The following is a 27,703-nucleotide window of genomic DNA, read 5'->3' on the forward strand; positions in this document are numbered from 1 at the left end:
ATGAAATTCAAGCAAAGTTTGGATGGTTGGCCGATGATGGCGGAGCAATGACTTGTTTGTCAATCAGATTTTGAATGGCATGTCGCAGATTGATGCTTTTTTCTGTCTGATGGCCAGGTTCTTGATGATATTTGCAAAACTCATGTGACTTGTAACCGTTAGGCAGTGGGCATGGAGGAGGTTGAGGTTCAAGTGGGCCAAGATGCCCTTCAAGTTTAAGCTTTTCAAACAATTGGCTCATAGGCATGTGTAGTTCACTAAACTTTCTTCGAGGCCTAGAATTGACAGTTGATGATGTTTGGGGAACTACAACATTGATTGCCTCCTCATTGGTGGTGTGGTTTGCAACTTTCTGAAAAATGAAGCCTTCTTCATTCTTCAACATGCCATTATTGATAGCATCTTCCACTTGAGTACCAGTTATGACTAAGGCTTTAAAGTTTGGAAAGTATTGGGCAAAAAGATGCTTGTGGAATATGGGTAATAAATTCTTCACTGCCATTTGGATTTGCTTTTCTTCACTAGGTCTTGTGATCATCTGGGCTGGCTTGGCTCTCCATTTGGTTATGAAGGCGGAAAAGGACTCCTTCGGCTGTTGTTTAGTGGTCTCCAAGTCTTTCGTCGTCACATCCACTTCTATGTTGTACTTCTATTGATTGTGAAACTCACAGTAGATGTCCTCCCAACTCCTTGCTCTAACATCATCCAGGTTGAGGAACCACCTAAGAGCGGTTCTAATCAAGGTATTTTGAAACATTTGAGCATGTAGTTCTTCAATCGCTCCTAGGGGCTACATAGCCCTCATATACATCTTCGAATGGGACTTTGGGCAGCGAATCCTGTTGAACTTGTCCAAGGTTGTCATCTTGAACTTGGGAGGCAATCTCACATTAGGAAAAAGTGAGAGTGATTGGTAGTTCATGAGGTATTCCATCTTGTGAGCTCTCTTGATCATCTCTTCGATCTTGTTTATCCTCTTGTTGATCTTCTTCCCACCCTCCATGGTTGGGGAATTATAGTCAGTCTTGTTCTCCTCTTGGCCACTTTTCAGGTTCTAAAATTGTTGTACCATAAGGTTCATATCCTCTTTTAACTGGATTTGACTAGCTACTTTAGTAGTTCTTAAGTGTTCATGGGTTTTTCATTGCTCGGATGCTCTCCCCCTTTTGCCATAACGATGGAATCTTCAGACTTCTTGTGGCTTGGACTACCTTGTAGGTTGAATACAGGATTGTGATGTTGCAATAGTGGAGTGTCTTCTATACTCATAGGCTTTAGTACCGTGATGGACTTGGAACTAAAACTACTAGCTTGAGTGTCATCCTTGGATTCTCTTTGGAGTCTTCCCTCTGATCTTGACCAAATTCTCCCTTCTCTCTCTCTCTCTCTCTCTAAGAACAGGCTCTCTTGGGTCAATTAAAGCTAGGTTCCCATCTACATCAACCAACCAAGCAAAACAAACACACACAACATGCAATGCAATTTTAACATGGACCGGCCTAAGGGTAGGTTCTAAGTCATTACATTGTAGGGTGGGTTTGTTGTTTTATTGTTTCTCATAGCTAGGATGTTACACCTCCCAACTTGTAATGTAATAAACATTACGTAGGTCCGAATGGCATGGTCTATCCTTTATAGTCAACAAGAAGTAACCCAGTGACTTTGGGCTATGAGTTGGTGAGTTCACCACTGAGTACTCGAATCTAATGAAGACCGATGATCCATGGTTACTACGACCAAATGTTGAGATGGGTGCATACATATTTGTTGTTTTGATGGCACACATTATAACAGTTAGGGAAAGCTCTTGACAATCAATATGGCAACACAAACAACAACATAAATATCATATAGACATCTCAAGACATAAATAAGCAAATAAACAACAATATCATGCAAAATCATGCAAAAGACAAGGGTATATAGTTGGTCACTTAAAGTCTAACACGAAACTTAGCTCTCGACATCCCCAGTAGAGTTGCCACTGTGAGAGACCACAAAACTTGGGGTGCTCTCAAAAAAGAGATTTGGGCTTTGAATGGCACCTCTCTTTTTGGGTAGTGGTGTGGAGTTGCCACTTATTTTTTATACAAAAAAAAAAAAGAAAAAATAAATACAATTACATGATAAAATGCTTCATTTTCATTGATTGAATAAAGAAAAGTACAATCTTGGTAAATTAAACCTTACAAGGCTTTGAGTCCTAGTTACAATCTATGCAAAAAGAATACAAAGCTTTTGGTCCTAGTTACAATCTACCAAAAATTTTTTTTTAAAAAAAAAAAGAAAAAAACAATACACTAATCTACCTATCCAAAAAATCTTAAGCTCGGGGGCCAGGTACAAAATGGGAAGGTGTTAGGCACTCATTCTGCCCAGACAGAGTCTAGTCTTCTAGACTTTAATGACCAATATACCATTTTTTACATGATGTTGAATGATATGTTAAACATACGTGACAAACACTTGACAAGAATTAATCTAAATAAATTTACCTCGTGAATATGTCTTCATTTTAAAAGAAAAAAAATCAGATCTTTTTATGAATTAAAAAAAATGATTTTATTTTTTACAAAAAAAAAAAAAATCAGATTTGTTTTTATGTAGATGAAAAAAATTAGATTTGTAAAGAAAATCAGATCTATTTTTACGTAAAGAAAACAACAAGATTTTTGTTAAAAAAAGGTCAGGTCTGTTTTTGTGTAAAGAAAGGAACAAGATTTTTGTTAAAAAAATGTCAGATCTGTTTTGAACAATTAAAAAAAATGATTTTTTGTTTATAAAAAAAAAATTCGATATGTTATTGGACATAAAATTGAAAAAAGACTTTTTGAAAGAGGATTCATACCCATGAGATAAATTCATTATGCATACATCACATATATAAAACTCTAACCTAACTTTTAATATCTTCTTTTAAATTTCAAAATCTGCAATTGTATGACAGAGAAACCCTTTCCTAAAAAACTCAGATCTGCACTTAATGAAAATACAAATCAGTTTTGTGTGTTATATCTATATTTAATGAAAATACATATCAGTTTTTAGAGTTAAAAAAATCATATCTATATTTAATGAAAATACATATCAGTTTTGTTTAGAAAATCAAATCTGAAAAATTCAGATAAGTTTTTAGTGAATCTTAGATAATTAGCAGATTTTGAGATTCAAGAGAGAAATCACAACAAAAACTCATCTAAGAATGTATTTAAAGAAAAATTTCAAACAAAACATGGCAATTATATCAAGAATCAAAATAATAAAACATCTTAAACCTATTCATTCATCATCAAACAAAATTAATAGAGAAGAACAGAAAAAAGAAAAGAAATAGACTACCTCTTGTATGAACATGCTCTTCTTAATGAAATAATATTTTAGGATTCAAAGAAATTTATTGAAATCATTGAAGACTAAAATATTTCGCTTAAAAAAAGAAATTCCTAAGGCAAGAGCCTCCAAAACGTCTTTAACGTAAAGGGGAATTGAAAAGAAGAGAAGAGCTAGAAAGAGGGGGGTCAGAAAGCATGAAAAAGTCTGGTGAATTTTGAGACACATCCTCTATTTATAGAGGTTGGGATGCTTCAAAAAATTAGTTGAATGATCAGATACGAATTGGGACGCGTCCTTATCTCTAAAATATCGAAAAGTGTAGGATTTCTCTCAATCCAGGAGCCCTAGGGCCGTGCCAACGATTTGTGCCAATCGGCACTTGCAAAGTGCCAAATGGACCTTTTGGGTGCTAGACCCACGTCTAAGTTTTGGTCCACTTTGGACTCCTTTTTTTAGGTTTTGTTTTAGCAGGGACTTAGCCTTTGACGCGTTTTTAATCCGTATTCTAATAATTAAACCCCTTTTCTGGATATTCAAGTTTTTACAGTAATGATTATCTTGTAGATAAACACTTCAAAAAGTCTTGATTATCCACAATTTTGTTGTCATCTAATTATCCACTTTATTCCCATGCAAGGAAGTCTATCTTTGACATTAACTATCAACCAATCACAAAATTATTTAATTGATTTATTAGTCTAGTCAATTAGAATTGATTTAAATTAATCATGTGTGGTTGGTTTCACCCAAACAAAATGCATGCAGACCATGCAAACTTAATCATGCAATATCTTTCAATCCGACGGTCCAATTTGGAAATTGGGCATACCGTCGTGACCGTTAGTAAGATGAATGTAATGCAATCATGAATTTTGGATATATGAATGGTCATTCTAGCCATCTTACTTATATTATGGGTGCAAAATTAAGTGTATACAATTAGTAAGATGGAGGAGATGATCAAAAGGGCCCGCAAGATGGAAGAACTCATGGATTATTAGTTGCTCTCTCTTTTCCCAGACGTAAGATTGCCCCCAAAGTTCAAGATGTCGGTCTTGGACAAGTTCGATGGCATCGGCTACACCAAATCCCATCTAATGATGTACATGAGGGCTATGCAACCTCTGGGGGCTATTGAAGAAATGTTGACACAAATGTTCCAAAACATCTTGATTGGAGCTACTCTCAAGTGGTTCCTCAACATGGAAGATAACAAAGCTAGAAACTTGGAAGACATTTGTAAGGAGTTCCATAACTAGTACAAGTACAATATAGAAGTGGACATGACAAGGAGAGACTTGGAGACTACCAAACAAGAGCTGAAGGAGTCCTTTTCTACCTTCATTACCAAGTGCAGGTCCAAAGCTGCACATATGTTGAATAGGATGAATGAAGAAAAGCAATTAACCTTGGTTGTAAAAAAGTTGTTACCTATATACCATAAATATTTGTTTGCTCAGTACTTTCCAAATTTTAATGCTTTAATTGTTGTTGATACTTAGATTGAGGATGGAATAAATAATGGAACCACAAAGAGTGAGGATGCACCTAAATTTAAAAAGAACTTTGGACCTTTTAGCTGCAAAACTATAGAAATGTCTAATATATATAAAATTGTTCCCTACCAACTTATTCCCCTACTGCAAATATCACAAGGGCCGCCTCCAAGGCTTAGGAGGGAATTTTATGAATTGTATATGCAGATGAGTCAAGTATTTGAAAAGCTAAAAGGATAGGGTTACTAAAACCCTTAGACCCAAAACCAGTCCAAACCCATTACCTGTAAAGTTTGTTGTGAGTAAAAGATGTGCCTACCATCAAGGCCCAGGCCACGACACTGACAGGTGTTATAACCTTTGCCATGCAATTCAAAATTTAATAGATACCAAGGTGATTACACCACCTACAAGGCCTAATATCACCAGCAACCCCTTGCCTAACCACAATTTGGGAGAAAGGAGAAGATGACCCATCTAAGTTGATCTATGACCTGCCCGAATGCTTTACGATGACTTGGGAAGAGTTAATGGGCATGAGGTCCTCAATAGGGTACGATATATGGAGTGAGTATACTGCAGAAATCCCAAATTACCCAACACCCACATATAAGGGGAGACACTTTAAACCTTAATCAGATAACCCAATATCCACATATGGGGGGGAGACACTTCAAAACCCAAATAGATAACCCAACAGTCACATATGGGGGGAGACACTTCAAACCCCAAGACTTTGAATCAAATGACTTATAAAAAATTGTCCACATCACAAAAGGAGGAGACACTTCAAACCCCCACATCTGGAGACAAAAAACCCGATAGAGGCCTTGAACAAGATTACCCAACAAACACCCAATGAAGAGGATAAGGTCCTCAAGTAGTTGCAAAAGATGCAAGCCAACATATCCTTATGGGGTTTACTCATGGCCTCATACAAGCATCGCCAAAATCTGGTAGACCTTCTCAATCAAATCCAAGTCCTTACAACCACTACTTCTCAGGATTTGAATGCTATGATTGGGTCTATAAGTAGGGAGCTGACTATTTCCTACGCCAACAAATATTTGACTAAGAAGGGGAAGCATCACAATGATCCATTGCACATTACTGTAGATGCCAAAGGTAAAAGGATACCCATGGTCTTAAGTGATGATGGAAGTGCTTTGAATGTGAGTCCTTTAAAAACTGCAAGTTACATAGGCCTGAGCATTGAAGATTTTGTGCTATCTAATCAGCATGTGAGAGCATATGGCAACAATAGAAGGGAGGTTTTAGGGACTGTGACACTGGAGCTCACCATAGGGCCAATGACCAAAAAAGTGGTATTTCAAGTATTGAACATAGCTTCATGCTTCAACATGCTCCTTGGACGACCACGGATTCATGATAAAGAGGTTGTGCCTTCATCCCTGTACCAAAAGTTTCAATTTCCACATAAAGGAGCTATAGTTACCATATATGGTGACACTTTAACCATACCAAAGCCCATTTTTGGTATCGATCCCTAGATGGCTTTGAGATTGAGAAGCTTGGTTTTGAAGGAAGGGAAGAAGATGTTGAAAAGATTCCTACGACTTTGATCCTACAATAATAACAATGTGGTAGCAATGATGAGGAAGATGAGTTGTTTTCCAGGGATGAATCTATGAAAGACCGTGAAAGAAGCAACTATATGGGTTCATGATTCCTACAACCACAAGACCTTTCGGGTTAGGTTATAAACCTACGGATGATGACTCATTAGAGATGGAAGTAAGAAGGATGGCTTGCGCAAAGGCTAAAGCAAAGGGACTTCCTAGTCCCCCAAAACCCTTAAAGCCTTACACTCCTACACTGAATGGAAAGTTTGTCAAAGTTGGAGATAGTCAACGCTATTAGGGATTTCCTGAACCGAGATACGATCATGAGTCGAAGACAATGGTGCCTTTGAATTATTCTTTGATTGTGACAATAAGCTTCCTGAACCAAAAGAGGGAAATACAAATTGGGTCCCGACTGATTGGCCTGATTGCATGGATCCTGATGCAATGACTACCTTGTTGGGAGATGCTATCTTCAACATAAAAGAGGAAGAATATTGGGAGGCTTGCCAACATGCATTGAAGAACCCATATGAAGTAAGAACAAATGATGAAGATAATGATGGGGGAGAAGCCCCTGGTGATGACGATGAAGGTAGTGGCAGCGAAGATGATAATAGTGGTAACAACGATAGTGATGATAGTGGAAACAGTGACAGTGGTGACAATAGTAGTGATGGTAGTGATAGTGAAAGAAGTAATGGTGAAGACTATGATAGCCAAGATAGTGGCAATGATCCTACTGATAAAGAGAATGAAGATGCAGGAGCCTTATATGAAGACAATTTTGATGATGATGATGTGGAATACTATGATGGAGACATCTGTTGATACCGTATTTTGTCTGCCCTTGATTTACGTGCCGGACCCCGAAAAACCAAAAAATATTATTTTCTCTCCATGAGGCCATGAGAACATCCAGAATGATGTAGCGTAACCGATTCGGACACTGGAGCACCCAAAGTGCCTTTTCGGCTAAAATGACCAAAATGCCCCTAGTCAACCCTAGGTTGACCGAAAGTCAAACAAGGTCAAAATCCTCACAAAATGACAATTTTCATGGTTTTACATCAAACTCGAGCATCTCGGAGATTTTCGGCAACTTTGACCAAGATTAACTCGGAGTTGACCCTTAGCGAGCCTAGAAACCCTAATTTTGATCTGGCTGTTAGAACGAGTTGAAACGAACGCCATCATAAAGATTATCACATTTTAAATCCAAAGACTATTCATGGGTCAAAATAAAAGTTAGAACGGCCGAGATATCATGAAAATCAGGCTAACGTACCGATCGATGCACCACTAACTTTTGGGAGCCATAACTTTTGATTCAGCCGTTGGATTTTCAAGTTCCATACCTTTTTAGAAATAGGAAGTCAAGATATTTTCAAGGGTGTAAAGATCAACCCGATTAGAGGCCATTCCAAGGTGGCGGCCCTACAAGGGCCTCCACCTCAAAAAGCAAGCTGGGCTATAAAAGGCCCTAGGCACCCCCCAAACCAAAAAAAAAAAGGATATTTTTTGAGTTTTTCTCTCTGCTTGGACGCTGCCTACACATTTTTTCTCCCTTCCAAACACAAAAAGCACACAAAAACACACACATAAAAAACACATCAAAGCCTCTTGATTCTTCCTTCTTCACAAACATACAAGGTATTGTTCTTCAACACAATCTTCTTCCTCTTGCTTCTACACTTTGGCTTTGAGGTTTAGGGGTGTGGGTGTAGCTTTTTAGCTACTATCCACACCTCTAACTCTCTAAATCTTTTTCTAGCATTTATCTTGCTCTTTTTGCCTTAATAACATGATTTATTATTTTCCTTAGCATGTTTCTTGCTTTATCTTGCTCCTAGCATGTTCTTAGTTTAGATCCATGTTCTTCCATGCTTGTTTATATGTTATTTGTCTTGATCTACATGCTTTATGCTTTATGCCATGTTTTCCCATGCTTTGTTCCTCTTTTTGTTCTATGTTGATGTTAAGGTTACATGCTCACAGCCTTGATGTCATGACTTTGGCTATGCCTTGCTTAGATCTACATGTTTACATGCATGTTGTTGTGCCTATATGTCTAGATCCACGTTTTCACATGCTTGCAAGCTTGGATTTGTGCTCTTCCATGCCTTTATGCTTACATCCACATGCTTAGATGTACATTCACATGCCTACATGCATATTTCCATACTTATATGTGTAGATCGATGTGTTTACTTGCTTAGATCATTGCTCTCTACATGCTTTATGCCATCATCTATGTGTTTGTGTGCTTCACACCATGTTTGTGTGCTTAGGCCTAGACCTTGTTTGTCATGCCATGTACTATTGTAGCCATTTTATTCCTTTTATCACATTTTCTTGTGTTTTGGCCTAATGGTTAGGACCCGATCTAGACCCTATGGTCTTTGTCATTATCCATACACCAAGGCCCTCATCAAAGGGTTTGGATCATCCTATTTACATGTCTATACTTGCTTGCCCCTATGTTTTATGCTTATGCTAGCCTCTCTTGTTCTAGGCTTTTTCATATTTGGCGCCCTCCGTGGGCTTGACCTTGTGTGTTTACACCCGACGCCCATGAGGCCTTGTTCAAATGTAACCATTTGGGAGGCATCTTTGGATGTCAGGTTGCTCCATGTGTACCCTTCCTTTTTCCGCTCCGCGCGATGCTGTGCTTACCATGCTTGTTTATGCCACCCGTTGGCTTTCTACGCATCTTTACACGCTTGCTTACATGTCCATGCATGAGTCTTGCTTGCTAGTGTGTCCTCCATGCTTCAACACAATGAAGTTATGACATTCAATCCAAACCTACATTTGTCCCTCGCGAACACCACCTTTTTGTTTGCTTCCTTGCTTGTTTTGCCTTTCAATTCGTTTGCTTATCTTGTTGCTTGTCATACCTCCTGCTTTTCAGTCTTGCTCATGTTTACACGCTTGCTTACATGTCCATGCATGAGTCTTGCTTGCTTGTGTGTCCTCCATGCTTCAACACATTGAAGTTATGGCATTCGATCCAAACCTACATTTGTCCCTCGCGAACACCACCTTTTTGTTTGCTTCCTTGCTTGTTTTGCCTTTCAATTCGTTTTCTTATCTTGTTGCTTGTCATGCCTCCTGCCTTTCAGTCTTGCTCCTGTTTACACGCTTGCTTACATGTCCATGCATGAGTCTTGCTTGCTAGTGTGTCCTCCATGCTTCAACACAATGAAGTTATGGCATTCGATCCAAACCTACATTTGTCCCTCGCGAACACCACCTTTTTGTTTGCTTCCTTGCTTTTTTTGCCTTTCAGTTCGTTTGCTTATCTTATTGCTTGTCATGCCTCCTACCTTTCAGTCTTGCTCCTGTTTAATTTATGAATTTAGGTTAATTGGAATTAATTCTGATTGGTTAAACAATTACAATTAATTAAATAATTGTGTGATTGGTTGTTGGTTTTTGTCAGAAATAAGCTTAGTTGCCTAGGAATAAAATGGATAATCAGATAACAGGGGAATTGTTAATAATTAAGTCTTCTAAGAATATTTAAATATCAGATAATTTTTGTTTTAAGGACTTGATTATGAAAATAAAAGGGATTAATTTTAGAATACGAGTTAAAAATACGTCCAGGTGCAATTCCCAACTCAGAAAATCCCTAAAAAAGAGTACAGGTCAAACCAAAGTTGGGAATTGGGCTCGGCACATGGCAAGTGCCGATAGGCACTTCCTAAGTGTTGATTGGCATGGCTTTGAGGCCTGGCCCAATAATGTTCTAATCAAGATAAAACACATCCATTTCAAATTTTTAGGGATAAGAACTCGACCCAATTCGTATCTAATTCAATCTAGCTTATTTTTTAATCACCAAACCTCTATAAATAGGGGACTAAAATCAAAATCAGGGCCCCTTTTTTGACTTCTCTCTCCTTTACGTTAAAGAAGTTCTTGAAACTTTCCTTTAGGGACTTCTTTTCTGTTAAGAGGCTTCACTAAAATCCTTAGAAATTCACTCTCTTTGATCTTTAGGATAGTTTTCCGCTGGTGGATAATGTTCATGCAGGTTTAATTCTAACTTTGTTTCAATAACATGCTTTCATATATGCTCAATTTTCCATGGATGTGATCTTGTTTCTTTTTTTTTTCTTTTTCTTTTTTTTTGATAAACTATGTTTGTCATATGTTATTACATGCTCTCCTTTGCTTTCCATGCCTAGATATAGGGTTGAATCTTTCCTTTAGATTTTAGATCTGCACTTTTTCTTTGTGTTTTTCTTACACTAAAATCAAATCTACAATTTTTCTCCACGTTTTCAAAATTAAAATCAAATCTGCATTATTCTATATGTTTTTTAAACTATAACCAGATCTGTATTTTATTTATAAAATCTTATCTATATTTTATTTATAAAATCCGATCTGTTTTATTTATAAAATCTGATTTGTATTTTATTTATAAAACCAGATCATCGTTTTTCAAATAAAAATCAGCCATGTTTTTAATATATATATATATATATATATATATAAAATAAATAAAAAAATAAAAACCAAATCTGCAATTTTCCAAATAAAAATTCTGCCCTGTTTTTAGTAAAAAACCAGATCTGCATTTTTCCAAATAAAAATCTGATCTGTTTTCAATAATAATAAAAAAAAAAAATCTGATTTGCAATTTTTTTCAAATAAAAATCTCGTCCCTTTTTTAAGTAAGAACCAGATCTGTTTTTCTTTCATAAAAATTGGTGTTTTCAAAGAAAAAAGTCTTTTTTTCTTCCACATTTAAAAATCCTAACCAGATCTAAATTTTTATTAAAAATCCATTCTTTTTCTTTTATGGAAACTCAAAATTAAAATTTTCTAACCATTTTTCATCAATCTTTTCACACAATATAAAATGGTAGATCTAAGGTTCTTAAATAGCACTTTTAACCCTAGGTCTAGGATTTGACATGGCATGTGTTGTAAATCATTTGACATTTTTAATGGGTATTTAATGGTCATTTAAAGTCTAGAAGACTAGACTCTGTCTGTGCAGGGTGGTTGCCTAACACCATCTCATCTTGTAACTTGGCCCCCAAACCTTAGAATTTTAGATTGGTAGATTTAGTGTCTTATTTTATTTTGGATAGAATGTAACTAGGAAACAAAACTTTGTATTTTTCTTTTTATTAGATTGTACTTGGGAATCAAAGCAATGTAAAGTTCTTTCTACCAAGATGTAATTGTTCCAATCAATAAAAATGCATACTATTCAAGATATATTGTAAATTGTAAAGTTTCTTATTCTACTTATAAAATAAGTGGGGACTCCATGGAATCCTGAAAAGGGAAGGTGTTGATGCCTACACCCTTTTCTGAGGGCATCCAAGTTCTTCAAACGCCGATCTCTCAAATATATACTGGTGCTAGTTTAAAATATACAAAGTGCCCACGTTTTTTGTCTTGGTTGTTAGTAAAACATTGTTTTTTATTTATTTTTTAAATAAAAGCTTTTTACTAATATTTTTTAAAAAGTAAAAGATTTTTATTCAAATACACACTGTGCAATACCAACATTATCTTCCATTTTGTTAGGACATATGTGGTTCACTTGTTAAAAACATATGTCGTTCTTTTATGTAATTGGCTAATCCTTTGACAAAACGCACTTTACTTGTATTTGGATTGATCTAGGATGTGTTTAATACTTCAAAGAACATGTTGTTCAAGTCTAGTATTAAAACCATGAAGATTGGACCAAGAAACAAGTGAAGAAAATGTGTTTACTATTGCTGGACACCTGCGGATAGCTGCTGGACACCTGCTCGACAAATAGCTATTTATCGAGGTTTAATGAGGCTCGACAGATGCTATCTATCGAGGCTATCTATCGAGGTTACAGAAATCAGAATTTTCAGATCTGATTTTTGGGCCAGGCTTTTGTATTTGTGTAAGGTTTCTTTTCTCACAACCCTAGGCATATATAAGGCTTATTTTAAAGGTCGTCACATAAGAGAATACAAGGAGAACATATGCAAAAAGTGACCGAAGTCTTATTCTCTCTAAAAGAAGCTACTGCGTCTTTGCGCTTTAGGGTTTTGTAACCAAGTGCTTCTTGATCTTCATTGTTGATGAAGTGAAGAACTTTGCAACTAACATCTTCTTCTCTAGTTGGTAATTAAAGTCGCGTACTGGGATCCGCACAATTGGTTAGTCACGTACTGGGATTCGTGCATTAAAGGGTGGCGTTCATATATTGAAGAGTTCAGAGGTTCTAAAGCGTTAAAAGGTTTCTACTGTGAGTTCATCTACAGGAATTGTAGAATCTAAGGACAAAGGTTTTGTACTAGATCTGAAACTTCTCTTTACTATAGTGAATTGCTTTTTGGGAAGGTTTCCCTCCAGGTTTTTTACTGTGAAACTGGTTGGTTTCATTGGTTTTTCTAGGTCATCATATCTTGTCTTATTTATTTTTTCGCTGCACTTATATTTGACATGATATTGATGTTTGTTTGTTTTAACAAGTTTTATGCCTAATAAATCTAATTGACAACTTGGGTTTAAAACTTGTTAATTCTATCAACCGGAGTCTAAATTTCCCAACACATTTAGGGTATGTTTGGTTGGGGGCGGAATAGGGTGGATGGAAAATAATAGAGAGAAAATAGGGTGAAAAATGGGTTTGTGTGATGTTTAGTTAGGAGGGGGCAAAGAAAATTTTTAGGTGGGGCCCAAGCATTTTCCACCTAGGTCCACACAAAACTTTTCTCCCAAAATGAAGAGAAAAGAGGGATGAAAATGCTGGCTCAGTTGGGAAGACAAAATGACTCACCTAGCCCACGACTCTCATCATCAATTCTCTCTTCAGCCTTCTACTAATTTTCTATCCTCTCTCTTTTTCACTCCTCCAACCAAACGGACCATTAATATTTGTTTTTCTTATATTTAATACATGCTCTCTCTTTTTTGTATCTTTTTTAAGGGGTCGCATGTCAATAATTTTGTTGGATTGTAATTCTACGTTAGATTCATTAATTGAAACTACTACAGTTGAGCTTCATTAATTTTGATTTTTTAGGCATTTGAATTTTTTTTGTTATGGCTGTGTACCGGTGGCTAACTTTTAGTAGTTTCAATTAATGAAGCTAAACCGTAGTAGTTTCAATTAATGTTATGGATGGGTATCAAACTACTAATTAGTTTGAAACTAATTAGTAGTTTCAAACTACTACGAACTAAATACCATTAACAAATTATTTGATGGTACCATAGATGATATGAAACTACATAATAAAGTATAGTTATATGTTATCAACTTTGGAGGCATTTTGGTGTGCCTTACTCAAGTTGTAGAATGAGGTCATCTACATAGCAGTCAACCTGGAGATGAAGTTCTTTGAAAATGTTGGTAATGCTCTTGTAGATTTTCAGATTTACAAAGGTGATAACAGCTGCAGAGGTTGGATTATTCACTTTGGTTTGTTGTTTTAGCTTCAATAAGCTGTAGTGGGTTGAGCAGTGGCGGTGATAGGGTCTAGGAACCCATTTAACCCATTTAATAATTAATAAAAAAAATTAAAAAAAAAAAACTTGATAACTCTCGTTAAAAGAAAGAAAAAAACTTGAGAACAAAACAAATCAATGTGTACAACCTTTCCTATTTAATTTATTTTTTATTTTTGGATATTTAGGCATTTGAAATTTTTGTTATGAATGTCTACTTAGTGGCTACATTATAGAACTAAGTTGCTACTTTTAAGATAAATAAAACTTAATAGCTCTGGGTATATATATATATATATATATATATAACTTGATAACAAAAATAAAAACAACGTGAGAAAATGTAATAATCTCTAATGAATGAAAAATATTAGCAGACAAAAAAAAATTGAAGAGCTTTTGAGCAGACACATTAGCACGTGCTCAAGGCTAGTTTTGACTATTCTTTTTAATGTATTAGTTATTTAGGCAAACTTTAGCGTGGCTAGATAGTCCGATGCCAACGCTTTTAGGCCCGATCAATTTTTATAAAAGTATATACTTTCGAACTTGGAGGTTGGAGCATCTTAATTTTAATCTTGTTTTGTTTCTCTTCGAATGTGGGCTTGGAAACTAAATCTGGGCTAAGAGGCTTTGGGCCCTCTATTCAAACTTTAGATATATTTTGAGTTAAGGCTGATGTTACTCTAATAGTTATCCCATTTTGGATTGGGCCTGCAATTGTTGGGAAAATTGGAATTGAAAGTTTGCAACTCTCTTTTCTCTACCTGTTAGCTGAATAGGTGTTTCGGTAGCAACCGGGGAAAAGATAAAGGGAAAAGGCAAGTTGTGCATTAGCTAAATTAGTTTTTTTTTTATATATATTTATAGTTTTTAGATAAGATAGACTTTAAATCTATGACATCTATTTCATAATACTTGCATTTCATTATTAGATAAGATATCAATTAATTTTTGGTGTAGATAGATTTAAACCTCAAATCTTTTATTCAATAAGAAAATATTTTACTAATTGAGCTAAGTACAATCCATGCATTAGCTAAATTAGTTGGTGAAGTTTCTTTTTGTTTTAGAATTAGTGAGATATTTGGGATAACTAGTTTAATTTACAATAATAGGAATTATATCACCTTTTATCCATTGTATACAACATGTTCTCTTAAAACATCGAGATCTCACACGTTAGTGGGCCTCATATAACAGTTACATGATATACCACCTCATAATCTAGAGTAAATAGGATGTTTAAGATGAGTGATAATTACCTTCTATTATGTGGAGAAAAAAAAGTAGAAGAAGAAAAAGGACGAACTTACATAGAAACTATTAATGAACTGGAAAAAAGAAAAAAAAAAGTATAGAAAATGTAAATCCATATCGGAAATTGCTAGTAAGAGGTGCATTTAATATTATAGTTAAATTATTACGAGCAAAGAATATGAAGATTTGGAATTGGCATTTTGCTGTCGAGCTTGTTGAAGCTACATAAACATAATGCACACATACTCTCTCAAAGGTTCTTCTATATATGCTTCATTTTCAAAAGTTGATGTAAAATTACGATTCAAATATGCATTTCTTGTACTTTTGAAAAATACTCATTCCGTCCCAATTTATTTGTCTTATTTGAAAAGTCAAATTTTTAAGGGAACATCATTTAGTGTATTGTCTGTCTTATAAAAATGTATAAGTTTACAAAACTACTCTTAAATAATTTTATCATTTAAAAAAAAAATAGTTATTCTTAATGAGGCAACTAAAAATGTGTTTCAATTAGATTGATTTTTTAAATATTTGTTAGTTTTCTTTTCAAATAGTTTTGAAAATAAAGTAGTAGTATAATAGAAACATTAGTAAATTAAGAATTTTTATTTTTAGAAACAGGACAATATTTTGGGACATCTTAAAATGAAATAGAAGACAAACAAATTGGGACGGAGAGAGTAATAAAGCACCCTTTCTTGCAAAAGCAATCTATACCCTATAATTATAATAATCAAAGATAAATTACACAAATCGTCTCAAGAAAGTCATATAGTCATCACATTGCTCACAAGGTCAATGAAAATATACCATTTTATCAATAACAGTAGTTGGATAAGCCCATTAGAGGGAGACAAATAAAGTCAAGAATGAATGAACATGGCTCTTTTGTGTATAAAGTAATTATGATGGATTAACTTAATTGGGTTAGACTAACTAAACAGATTTGACAGTGATGTAACGTAGGTCAAAGTAGTCTTCAAATGCAAAATACTCTCTCTCTATATGTAAGTTATTGTTGCGTTCAGTGTTTACCAAACCCAAGTTGTGCCTACTGCCAAGTCAAAATAGATCTACGTGGTAATTATATGATGGTATAAGATTAAAATTCAAATGAAGATGTTCCAATTTGGTGCTTACTTTGAGGTTAATTAAGTGCTTGTTATTGTATTTTAAAAAATAGTTTCTAAGAATCATACATTAAAACAAAAATAAAAGGGACAAAGTTATGAACATGATATTTTCAAGAGTAACTAATACGTCTTAGAAAACAAATTGACAGCGTCTTATTCACTTATTCATGGTTTTTTGTTTCATTTTTATCAATTTAAAAGAAAAACATTTGTTTCTAAAAATAGGGAGCAATAAGAGCTTTATTAAACGTTTAAGTTAGTGACACATTGATTTATCTCTCACTTTCTTTTATTATCAATAACTAGCATGTAATTCATGTAAACATATAGATACATTTAAAATTAAATACAATTTTTATTATAAAAATATAAATATTTAGTCAAATTATTAAAAAATAAATATCATGTAACCCATGCAACATATAGATACATTTAAAATTAAACATAATTTAATTTTATCATAAAATTATAAATAATTAGTCAAATTATTATTTTTTAAAGTAAAGGTAATTAGTTGCATATTACAATTCTTACCTAAATTTAATACTACTTATGATCATTTTTTTTAATTTTTAATTAGATAGAATATGTAGTAATCTTTGTTGTGTGATGATTTTTATTGAGTATATGTGATTTTTTTATATAATTTATTAATATTATATTCTTAGTATTTTGTACTTATTTACTCACTTGGCACAAAAAAAAAAAAAAAAGTTATGCAGACATATGGCAAACTTAAGCGGATAATTCTAGTGTAGTCCTAACATAAATTTAGACATATGGTCTAAAATTAGATTCTATTTACAAATTCTAATTCAACTCTCTCTCTCTCTCTCTCTCTCTCTCTCTCTCTCTCTCTCTCTCTATATATATATATATATATATATATATATATATATATATATATATATATATATATATATATATATATCTAGCATTTGGGTTGGGGGTCTCTATTGCCTATTGGGCAAGAAGCACTCGTGACATGAAAGATATTTACGTCAATGATTGTACTTAGGAAATTAGATCAAACAAGAATTAAGAAGATAATTATCCATAAACAAATATTATTACACGTGAATTTTTTTTTTTTTTTTTAGAATTTCAATCTATGGCGTTCGCTCTTGATAATAGCTTTTTATTATCAGACCAAGACACCAATCAGTTTTTGGCGTAGGCGGGATTTGAACCCCAGATTTCTTATACAACTATTAAAGACTTTACCAGCTAAGCTAACTAAAACTCACTATTACGTGTGACTTGATTAGGATGTCTTTGGGGACAAGCGGTAAAAAGGAAGTTAAAACCTTTTTTTTAAAAAGAGTAACCAATGTTTTTTAGAAAACCAAATTAAAAGACACAAATTAAGGTTCACAAATTTGGACTGTGATGGCTTTTGAGCCACATCTTGGTAAGAGTAAGAGGCCAATTGTAATTCCAATTAGCAACACTTGCTGCCATCATCTCATCTTATGCTACGTAAGTAAGACAATATATCTCTCCCTTATAAACTAAGGTAAAGTTATTTATTTAACTACTCATTAATTTGTGTGCTTCACAATAAATTTTATCCAAAAACATTATTATAAGTTAATATATATATTTAAATATATGTTCATAAATAATAAAACAAATCAGTAAAATAATAACTTGCATGATTAAATTAATATTTATTTAGAAAATTTTAACTTAATTTAATTATAATTTAAAAAAAAATTGGCTTGTTTTATTCTAATAAACAATGAGTTCTTCTTGATTTTACTTTATATATAAAACAAAAAATTTTAAAAAAATTATAATAATGGCTTGAAAGAATCTAGATTTTTAAAAGCCTACGTGACAACTGAAAAAATAATTAAAAAGAAATTAAAGGCTTCAGTTTTATATATATATAACGAAACCTCTAAAACTCTCATAATTTTTCACGTCAGTAAAATATTTAAATAAAATTATCTTTTTATTTAAATATTTTTATTTTTGTTTTAGTTCAAATTTAACAAAAAGTGAAACTTTATTTCTCTAACAAGTCCAACTTAAACTTAAACTCAAACTTGTCATTATCATTTTTTTAAACAAAATTTTTTTTTTTTAATCCAAACTTAACAAAGAATGAAATTCTATCTCTCTACAAGTCCAGCTTAAACTCAAACTCAAACATAGATAATTTATCTCCAAAAGCTTGCAACAATTGAAATTATTCTTTTGAATGTAATCCATCTTTCTCTTATATTTCTCTATTGTTTAGTCATATATATTTTGTTTTGTTTTAATAATTTCTAAGCAGTAAATCATCTTATTTTTTTAATATTTTTTGGTCTTTTAGAAGTTTTAATATCTGAATTTTTGAGTTATTTTTTTGCAGTATCTGAAACTGTCTGACAAATTTTTTGTAAGACATTGCACGTTCAAGCAATGACTTCTTCATCAAATTGTAACATAAATTGAAGCCATACAAGAGCAAATTATGCAATAGTATAGTTTTTCAAATTTTTTATAAAATTATTTTAGTCTACCTCACAAATAGGTAAGTTTTTGTGCATAGCACGGGTTAGCAATTAGTTTTATATAAAACCAAACTTTTATCTAATGGGTGCACTTAAAAACTTAGATAGTTTTTCTTATTCTAAAATAAATAAAAGATATTTTACATCATATACTATACAATAAAAGTTGGACTTAGAAGCCGTGGTTATGCCATGTGATTTCACCAAATTGCAGGAAATTTTTAAATTTCTTTTTTAAAAAAGATATAATTCTTTTCTAATTTATTTTTTTTTATCAACTTCTCCTCAAGATGCCCTTAATTTTTGCAGTTTGAAGGATTTGGGTTATAACGGCTTTCCATTTACATGGTGTAGTAGGCGTCCAAGAAATCAGAATGTACGGATCTAGCTGGATAGAGGGGTAGCTACCATTGACTGGCTTTTGAGATTTCCTTCCTCCAAAATCCACCATTTGGATGCTTTTCACTCTGATAACAAGCCTATTCTCCTAAGCCCAGATTTAGAAATAAATCAGTTTTACAGAAAAGGGCGTCCTTTCAAGTTTGAAGCCATGTGGTTGAGGAATAGATCCTGTGAAGAAGTGATTCGGGATTCTTGGGGAGCTAGGATGACACAAGTCACAGCATGGGGTTTCAACAACAAAGTTCTGGCTTGCTAGACAAACCTCAAAGTGTGGAATAAAAAGACTTTTGGCCATGTTAGAAATGCTCTGAAGCAAAAATTAGCTGAGCTGAAGTGGGAAGAGGAAAATGGAGGGTACACCCATAACCCTACTCGGATTTAGGCTTTACAAGATGATATTCAGCAATTACAGGCAAAGGAGGAATGAATGTGGAAGCAAAGATCCAAAAACAGGTGGCTTAAGGAAGGGGATAAGAACACAAAATATTTCCATTGTAGAGCTAACCAAAGGAACCGGCAGAATCTGATTATAGGATTAGAAGATGACAATGGAAATTGGGTTGAAGACGAGGCTGGATTGGGAAGGGTGGTGGAGGGATACTTTGATCAAATCTTCACTAGCTCAAACCTGGATGGCTTTGATACTATCTTGAGTGGGATTCAAAGCTTTGATGGGAGTGAGTTGTCAGAACAGTTGGAAGGAGATTTCCAAGCACATGAGGTTAAAGAAGCTCTCAATCAAATGGCACCCCTTACCGCACTTGGCCCTAATGGTATGTCCCCTATTTTCTATAAGTCCTTTTGGCATATTGTGGGGGAAGATGTGACTGCAGTGGTACTTCGAGCTTTAAGCACAGGTATTGTCCCAGACTCCATCAATACTACTTTCATCACTCTTATACCAAAAATTAAAAATCCCAAGAAAGTTTCAGATTTCGACCCATAAGCTTGTGTAATGTCATATATAAACTTATTGCTAAAGTGGTGGCTAACCGGTTGAAAAATTTTCTAGCAAATTTTGTTCCAGATTCTCAGAGTGCCTTCCTTTCGGGTCGGTTGATATCTGATAACATTCTTGTGGCTTTTGAGACACTGCATTATTTGAAGCAGAAAACTCAAGGTAGAATGGGATTTATGGCTCTTAAAATGGATATGAGTAAAGCGTATGACAGAGTGGAGTGGGATTTCTTGGAGGAAATTATGCAACACTTGGGGCTTGGGGAGAGGATTAGAAGAATTATCATGTCTTGCCTGAAATCTGTGTCTTACTCTATCCTTCTCAATGGACAGCCTGTTGGAAGTATTAAACCCTCTAGGGGGCTCTGCCAAGGCGACCCTCTCTCACCATACCTGTTTCTTTTGTGTGCTATGGGTTTACAAGGATTATTGCAGAAAGCGGAGGCGGAGTGTAGTATCAAGGGAGTGGCTATTAGTAGATATGGTCCTCGAGTATCTCATTTATTCTTTGCTGATGATAGTGTCCTCTTTTGCCGTGCTACTGAGGCTGAATGTCAGAGGGTCCTAGATATTTTAGCCATCTATGAAAGGGGAACAGGTCAAAAAATCAATAAAGAGAAGACGAATATTTTCTTCAGTACCAATACTCCTCACCAAACCAAAACCCGCATCCAACACTTACTCGGGGTTCCAGTGATCAGAAAATATGAAAAATACTTAGGCTTGCTAGCACTAGTGGGGAAGGAGAAAAAAAGGAGCTTTATCTACCTCAAGGAAAGGGTGTGGAAAAAATTACAGGGGTGGAAGGAAAAAATATTATCCACAGCGAGTAGGGAAGTCCTTATTAAAGTCGTTATTCAAGCCATCCCAACATATACTATGAGCTATTTCAAACTCCCTAAAGGGTTGATTAAAGAACTAGAAGTCCTCATTAGGAAATTTTGGTGGGGTTACAATGATGACTCAAAGAAGGTGCATTGGGTTAGTTGGGAAAGGTTATGTGAAGCTAAGGAAGTGGGTGGAATGGGCTTCAAAGAAATTGAAAATTTTAATGATGCCCTCCCTGCTAAACAAGTATGGCGGATTTTGCGTAATCCGGAGTCACTTTGCTTTAGAGTCTTCAAGGCCTGATTCTTCCCAAATTTCTCTATTCTTGATGCCAAGGAATCCAACACCGAATCCTATGCATGGAAGAGTATTCTTGGTGCTTGAGATTGTTAGGACATATGTGGTTCACTTGATAAGAAAATATGTCATTCTTTTATATAATTGACTAATCCTTTGACAAAACGCACTTTACTTGTATTTGGGTAGATCTATGATGTGTTTAATACTTCAAAGAACATATTGTTCAAGTCTAGTATTAAAGCCATGAAGATTGGACCAAGAAACAAGTGAAGAAAAGGTGTTTACTACAGCTGGACAGATAGCTGGACACCTACGGACACCTGCTGGACATCTGCGGATAGCTGCTCGACAGATAGCTATCTATCGAGATTTAATGAGGCTCGACACCTACTATCTATCGAGGTATCTATCGAGGTTACGAAAATCAGAATTTTAAGATCTGATTTTTGAGCTAAGCTTTTGTATTTGTGTAGGGTTTCTTTTCTCACAACCCTAGACATATATAAGGCTTATTTTAGAGGCCGTCACATAAGAGAATACAAGGAGAACATATGCAAAAGGTGACCGAAGCCTTATTCTCTCTAAAAGAAGCTACTGCGTCTTTGCGCCTTAGGGTTTTGTAACCAAGTGCTTCTTGATCTTTATTGTTGATGAAGTGAAGAACTTTGTAGCCAACATTCTTCTTTCTCAAGTTGGTGAGTGAGTCACGTACTAGGATTCATGCAAAGGAGTGAGTCACGTATTGGGGTCCGTGCATCAAAAGGGTGGCGTTTATATATTGAAGAGTTCAGAGGTTCTGAAGCGGTAGAAGGTTTCTGTTGTGAGTTCATTTACGGGAATTGTAGAGTCTAGGGACAAAAGTTTTGTACTATATCTGAAACTTCTCTTTACTATAGTGAATTACTTTTCGGGAAGGTTTCCCCCCAGGTTTTTTACTGTGAAACTGGTTGGTTTCATTGGTTTTCTTGGGTCATCACATCTTGTCTTATTTATTTTTCCGCTGCATTATTAGTGACATGATATTGATGTTTGTTTGTTTTAACAAGTTTTATGCATAATAAATCTAATTAAAAACTTGGATTTAAAACTTGTTAATTCTATTAACTGGGGTCTAAATTTCCCAACAGAGATGTTATTAAAAGGGTATGGTTTGGCGCATTGGAAATAGTCATTCGGTTAGGATCAAGGAAGACAAGTGGTTACCGGTGAAACCAAGTAGAGCAATCCTTTCCCCCCTCCCTTCAACTATGGCGGAAACAAAGGTGAGCTCTCTTATCAATCCAGATTTGGGATTATGGAAATCTAAGGAGGTGAAACGGGTTTTTCTCCCTCATGAAGCTTCCTTGGTGTTGGGCATTCCACTTAGCCATAGAAAACCCCCTAACCATGTGTCTTGGTCGTGTACTCCTTCCGAGGAATTTAGCACTAGCAGTGCCTACAAACTGCTGACTACTTCGGCTTCAACAGACCAAGCAATCTCATCCAATCAGGCCAATCAGAGAAGGATTTGGAAAGGAATATGGAAGATGCAGGTGCCCAACAAGATTAAACACTTTGTATGGAGAATTTTCAATAATGCTCTGCCCACCAAGTGTAATTTGAAGCGAAGACATATTATAGATTCGGACTTGCGCGAGTTGTGCAAAGATACTCCAGAGGATGCCCTCCATGCGATGTGCTTCTACAACCAAGTAGCCCCTATGTGGCAGCCTTTCCAATGGTTTTAGACCATGATATCTCCCCCTCCCCTGAATTTTTGTGATTTACTTAACAAGTTTATGCAGGTCCGAGATGAGCCAAGAACAGAGATGTTCGCAACAATTGCTTGGTGCCTATGGAACAGGATAAACTCTCTCCATTTTGGTCGTCCAGCTCACCCTTTATCAATTATCAGTGCTGTTGCAGTCAAATTGCTCCAAGAATTGATTGCCAGCCAGAGTACTGAAACTCCCATCCCTCGACCTCCGGCCAGGCATCAATGGCGCCCTCCAGAACCAAGATTTTTTAAAGTAAATTTCGATGCTTCTCTCTTCAAACACTCGAACTCAACTGGAATCGGTGTCATCGTGCGTGACTGGTGAGGTGCTACCAGGGGTGCTCTATTCTTGCCTATTCCACTATCGGCTTCGGTTGCAGATATGGAAGCTCTTGCCTGCCTCAGAGCGGTCCAGTTTGCTGCTAAATTAGATCTTCACTACGTAGTATTTGAAGGAGATTCGGCCACTGTCATATCTGCAGTTTCCCAGGGGATTTCACTGCTCTCTTCTTTTGGAAATATTGTAGACGATGTTAGGCTATTACTCCCTAGTTTTTCCTCAGTTACATTTAGTCATGTTAACTGCACTGGTAACATAGTAGCGGATGCCCTTGCTAAAAAGGCTTCGTCCAATGTTGGTTGCCAAGTTTGGATGAATGCCTTACCTTCAGACATTGCTGCTTTGGTAGACTTTGATGTTCATTAAGCCCTGTTTCATCCATTTAATAAAATCCCAGGCTTGCGGTCTGGTTTCTCAAAAAAAACAAAAACAAAAAACAAAAAACTTCTCCCCAGTGTTTTAACAAAACATGCAACTTTTATGTTATAAAAAATAAAATACAACCTTTTTGTTATATCAAACTATTTTTTCCCTTCACTTTTTTATTCTTTGGATAAACACCAAAATTTAATATAGAGTTATGATTAATGTTATACATGAGGCCTACTTTAATTGATATACATGAGGCCTTGCATCTAAAAAATTTCGGATTAGTTTGTGGAATATAATTTTTTCTGATTAATTGATATACTGATATACATAAGGCCTACTTTAATTGATATGCATGAGTCCTTTTATCTAAAAACTTTTGGATTAGTTGCGTGGAATACAATTTTTTTTGTTTTTATCTACAAATTTTATGTTAGACATTAATTTAGATTTTTCTATTGTCTCTCATCATGGCACAATTTTTTTTTCATATGAACTTCTTTAGTATGGAGAATTTTTGTTCATATCAGCTTCTTCGACTTGAAGTGTGTGTGTGTGTATATATATGATAAAATTATAATTTTTTACTGCCAACCGTACAATTTTCTACCAACAACAACCTTGCAAAGGTATGTATTTTTCATCAAATTGAATAGATTTTATATAATTGTTTTGTCTTTTTTTAACCTAATTTCCTTAAGTTTTATCCAATTTATATGCTTATAGTTTGAGAATCAATCATTAAATATGGTTAGAGGTGATTTTATATTATTTTGTTTAACATATAAATTTTCTTTTCATGAACTGTAGTATGTGCATGTAAAATTTTTCTTTTTATAATTTTTCTCTCATGATCTCTGTGGGGGATAAAAGGACCTAAGTAAGTATTTGGGCCTTGGGCTTTATTGATGGGCGCTAGTTCGTTTTAGACTAAAAGCCTCTAGAGCTGCAGGTCGGCCCATAGGTCGAGAGTCCAAGGATTCGTCTGAGGACGAATCTCTCCTCGGATAGACCCGCGAAGACCCTGGGATTCGCCAAAAAGATCAAGGCCGAGTTCTGGAAAAACCGTTGGTTAAGAGGGGGATTCAAGTACCCTCTAGACGCAACGGTATGAGGGAAATATCTCAGAAAAAGGCTGCTACCTCCACATTAAAGATCCGGCACCTACTTTCCTGGCCGCATTAATGAGGAAGTGACCCCTGAACAGTAGAGGGGGCCTTCTGGCCATTGCTGAAGGACTTCGAGAAGGTGGTGGAAAGAGGAGAGAGGATCTAAGGGTAAGATTTGTGTGACACGTGGATGAAGAGGGAAGGAGAAGAAGTATTTAAAGAGGGAAGGGAGTAAAGAAGAGAGAGGCTTTTTTGGGGAAAAAAAAAAAAAGAACTAGACAAGGACTAAAAAATGTAATCTTTGAAAGGAAAAAGAGAAATTATATACATAAATCGTCCTCGGCTTACATCTGAGAAGGTTCATTATGCCCTATTCGTCCATTGTTTGCAAATACTGTAACATTTCAGCCTGTTCATCAAGTTTCGAACACCACTAAACTAGATTGCGAACCCACACTCTACAAATTTAATTGTTTAAGGCTCATTGGGCCTGAGCCCACGTGTGTTTTTGGGTCCAGGTGCGATTGTGCACTTACAATCTCGCTTATTTTTATTAATATTAAATATTTTATTTAACTACAAAGATAAAGTGGGTTCCAATTTTGTATATCATATATGAATTACAATGGTAATATGTTGTTTTCATCCCTTAAATTTGATTTCGAGGAAAATCTTCTTTTTAGCATTAATTTGATGATAAATTGTTAATAACAATTTTTTTGTTCATATTAGCCTCAATTTTGATTTAGAGGAAAATCTTATTTTTGGGTTATTATTCATGACTCTTAGATTAGAAGAATAAACTCAATAATATTTTGGTAGAAGAAAACACAGTCAACCACAACAACTCATCTTTTAAGAGTTTGTTTCTCAAAAAAAAAAAAAAAAACCTTTTAAGAGTTGGTATAGACTGACGTACATTATGCATATGCACTATGCACACGCATAATTTTTTTTACTTTAATAGCTTACAATATCAATTTGCAGAGGAACTTTCCTCCATTGAAGTGAGTAGCTTCAACATTACCACGATATAAAGAAATGGGGAATGCATCTCTAATTTATTAGTTATTTTTATTAAAGTTCTTTTACATTAACATCATACTTTTTAATCTTGATATTAATTTGATGATAAATTGTTGATAACATTTGATGTTTATTTATTTCTTTGTTTATAATGTTTTATCATGAAGTTGACATTGGAAAAGACAATTGGAATATAGAGTAAGAGACACAAGAATGTGGGAGGTACTTAATAATAAAGCAAATAATCAACTTATGAGTCTTGATTTGGTACTACTTGATGAGAAAGTAAGTTTTAAAGTAAAATAATAAAATTACTTTTATGTCTTCAAATACAATTGAATTTTATTTTATTTTTATTCATTCTTCTCTCATTTTTTTTTTTCCAGAATAACCTTATTTAAGCAACTATAAGAAAATTATTAGTTGATTATTTTAGAGATATACAAGACATGGGAGGCATCACCACCGCCACTGACCTACAAACAAGTATTTTTTACACTTTAGATGCACTTGATTTGTCTTTCAAATATATATACGATTAGTTTGGTTGTGTATACTATAGTTGTTTGCCTTTATTTTTTTATTTTTGGGTCAAATTTTTGACAATGCTGAAATAACAAGAGTTACAAGATTAAAATGAAGATCAATTATAAATTTAATCAAGATCTGTAGATTCAACCAAGAAAAGACAAAGAATCACCATTCAAGAATCAACTATTCTTGTTTCTCAAAAAAAAAAAAAAAAAAGGAATAAACTATTCTTACAACAGACCATATAAGCAATGAACATTTGAAGGTACCAATATGGTCATACATTCATTTTACATAATAAATTGATAGCAAATTACAAACTCATCTGCTTAAATTGTGTACATTTATTTCATAATAAATTTGTTTTCAAGTGTTTTGAGCCCAATAATTAATAGTTTTTTGGCATAAACTTTTCACTTTGCTTAAAATAGTTGAACAACATTGAAATAACAAGAGAACAACATTGAACTAACAAGAGGTGCAAGATTAAGACGAAGATCCTTTATGAATGAACAACGACAAAGAGCAACAAATTCAATCTCTAAAAGGGGGGAAAAAAGCACTATTCAAGAATCGAATATTTATGCAAGAGACCATTCATCCTAAAAAGAAGACTCTTTAAAAATTTGTTATGCTATGACAATCAACAAAAGTCAGGTACAAACTCTAAATAATGTTTCAAATCCAAAAGACACAAAATTCTAACGCAAACAATTCGATACATGTAACAAGAAGTCTCATTATAGCACAATAAGATGTTTGATGATAATTTTTCATTGAGGTGTTATCATTTTATATTTGATGGTAATTGTTATGCCAAAACAATTTATTTCTTTTGTTATTATATTATATAAATTTATAATAAAACTACGTGGTCTTTAACTAGTTAGTCAAATTATTGAATTTAATTCTATACCACAGAAAACCTCGAAGCTCTTCAACCCCGAGAGAACCTAAACCCTTTATACTAAAAATGCTAAATGCCTACACCCTTCAACCTCACTACACATTAAACCCCAAAAGTTGATAGACTCTGCTAGGTAAATACAACTTAATAGTACATCTCTATTCATTATTATTATTTTAAAAATTGCAAATATACTTTTAATACATTATGCTCTCTCTAATAACACATAATGGGAAATTGTATTTCTTGAGATTGTTGATGCTTTTTAAGTGATACCACTTGAGTTGAAATATTTATTAATTTACTTTTTTTCAAAAGAAGACCATAGGTGTGGGACCAATTAACTATTTCTGTTTTTTTTTTTTTTTTTTTTATAAAATTTTTGAGAGAAAAATAGGTATA

General features: G+C 34.4%; 1 protein-coding gene across 1 annotated transcript; it reads left to right on the plus strand.

The window, feature by feature from the left end:
• Positions 1 to 22,510: 22,510 nt before the first annotated feature.
• On the plus strand, positions 22,511 to 23,725 carry LOC142627188 (uncharacterized). The gene is made up of 3 exons (XM_075800991.1): positions 22,511 to 22,954; positions 23,048 to 23,235; positions 23,356 to 23,725. Exons 1-3 carry the CDS (start codon positions 22,511 to 22,513, stop codon positions 23,723 to 23,725), a joined length of 1,002 nt encoding a protein of 333 aa, XP_075657106.1.
• Positions 23,726 to 27,703: the final 3,978 nt, after the last annotated feature.

The sequence above is a fragment of the Castanea sativa genome, chromosome 1 (assembly GCF_040712315.1).
Source record: "Castanea sativa cultivar Marrone di Chiusa Pesio chromosome 1, ASM4071231v1".
In the NCBI taxonomy this organism is placed as follows: Eukaryota; Viridiplantae; Streptophyta; class Magnoliopsida; order Fagales; family Fagaceae; genus Castanea; species Castanea sativa.

Excerpts from the sequence above, each read along its gene's own strand:
- LOC142627188 (XM_075800991.1), top strand. The coding sequence starts at position 22,511 with ATGGCGGAAACAAAGGTGAGCTCTCTTATCAATCCAGATTTGGGATTA. Across the intron at positions 22,955-23,047 it reads CGATGTGCTTCTACAACCAA|GTCCGAGATGAGCCAAGAAC; the intron begins GTAGCCCCTATG and ends AAGTTTATGCAG. Across the intron at positions 23,236-23,355 it reads ATCCCTCGACCTCCGGCCAG|GGGTGCTCTATTCTTGCCTA; the intron begins GCATCAATGGCG and ends AGGTGCTACCAG.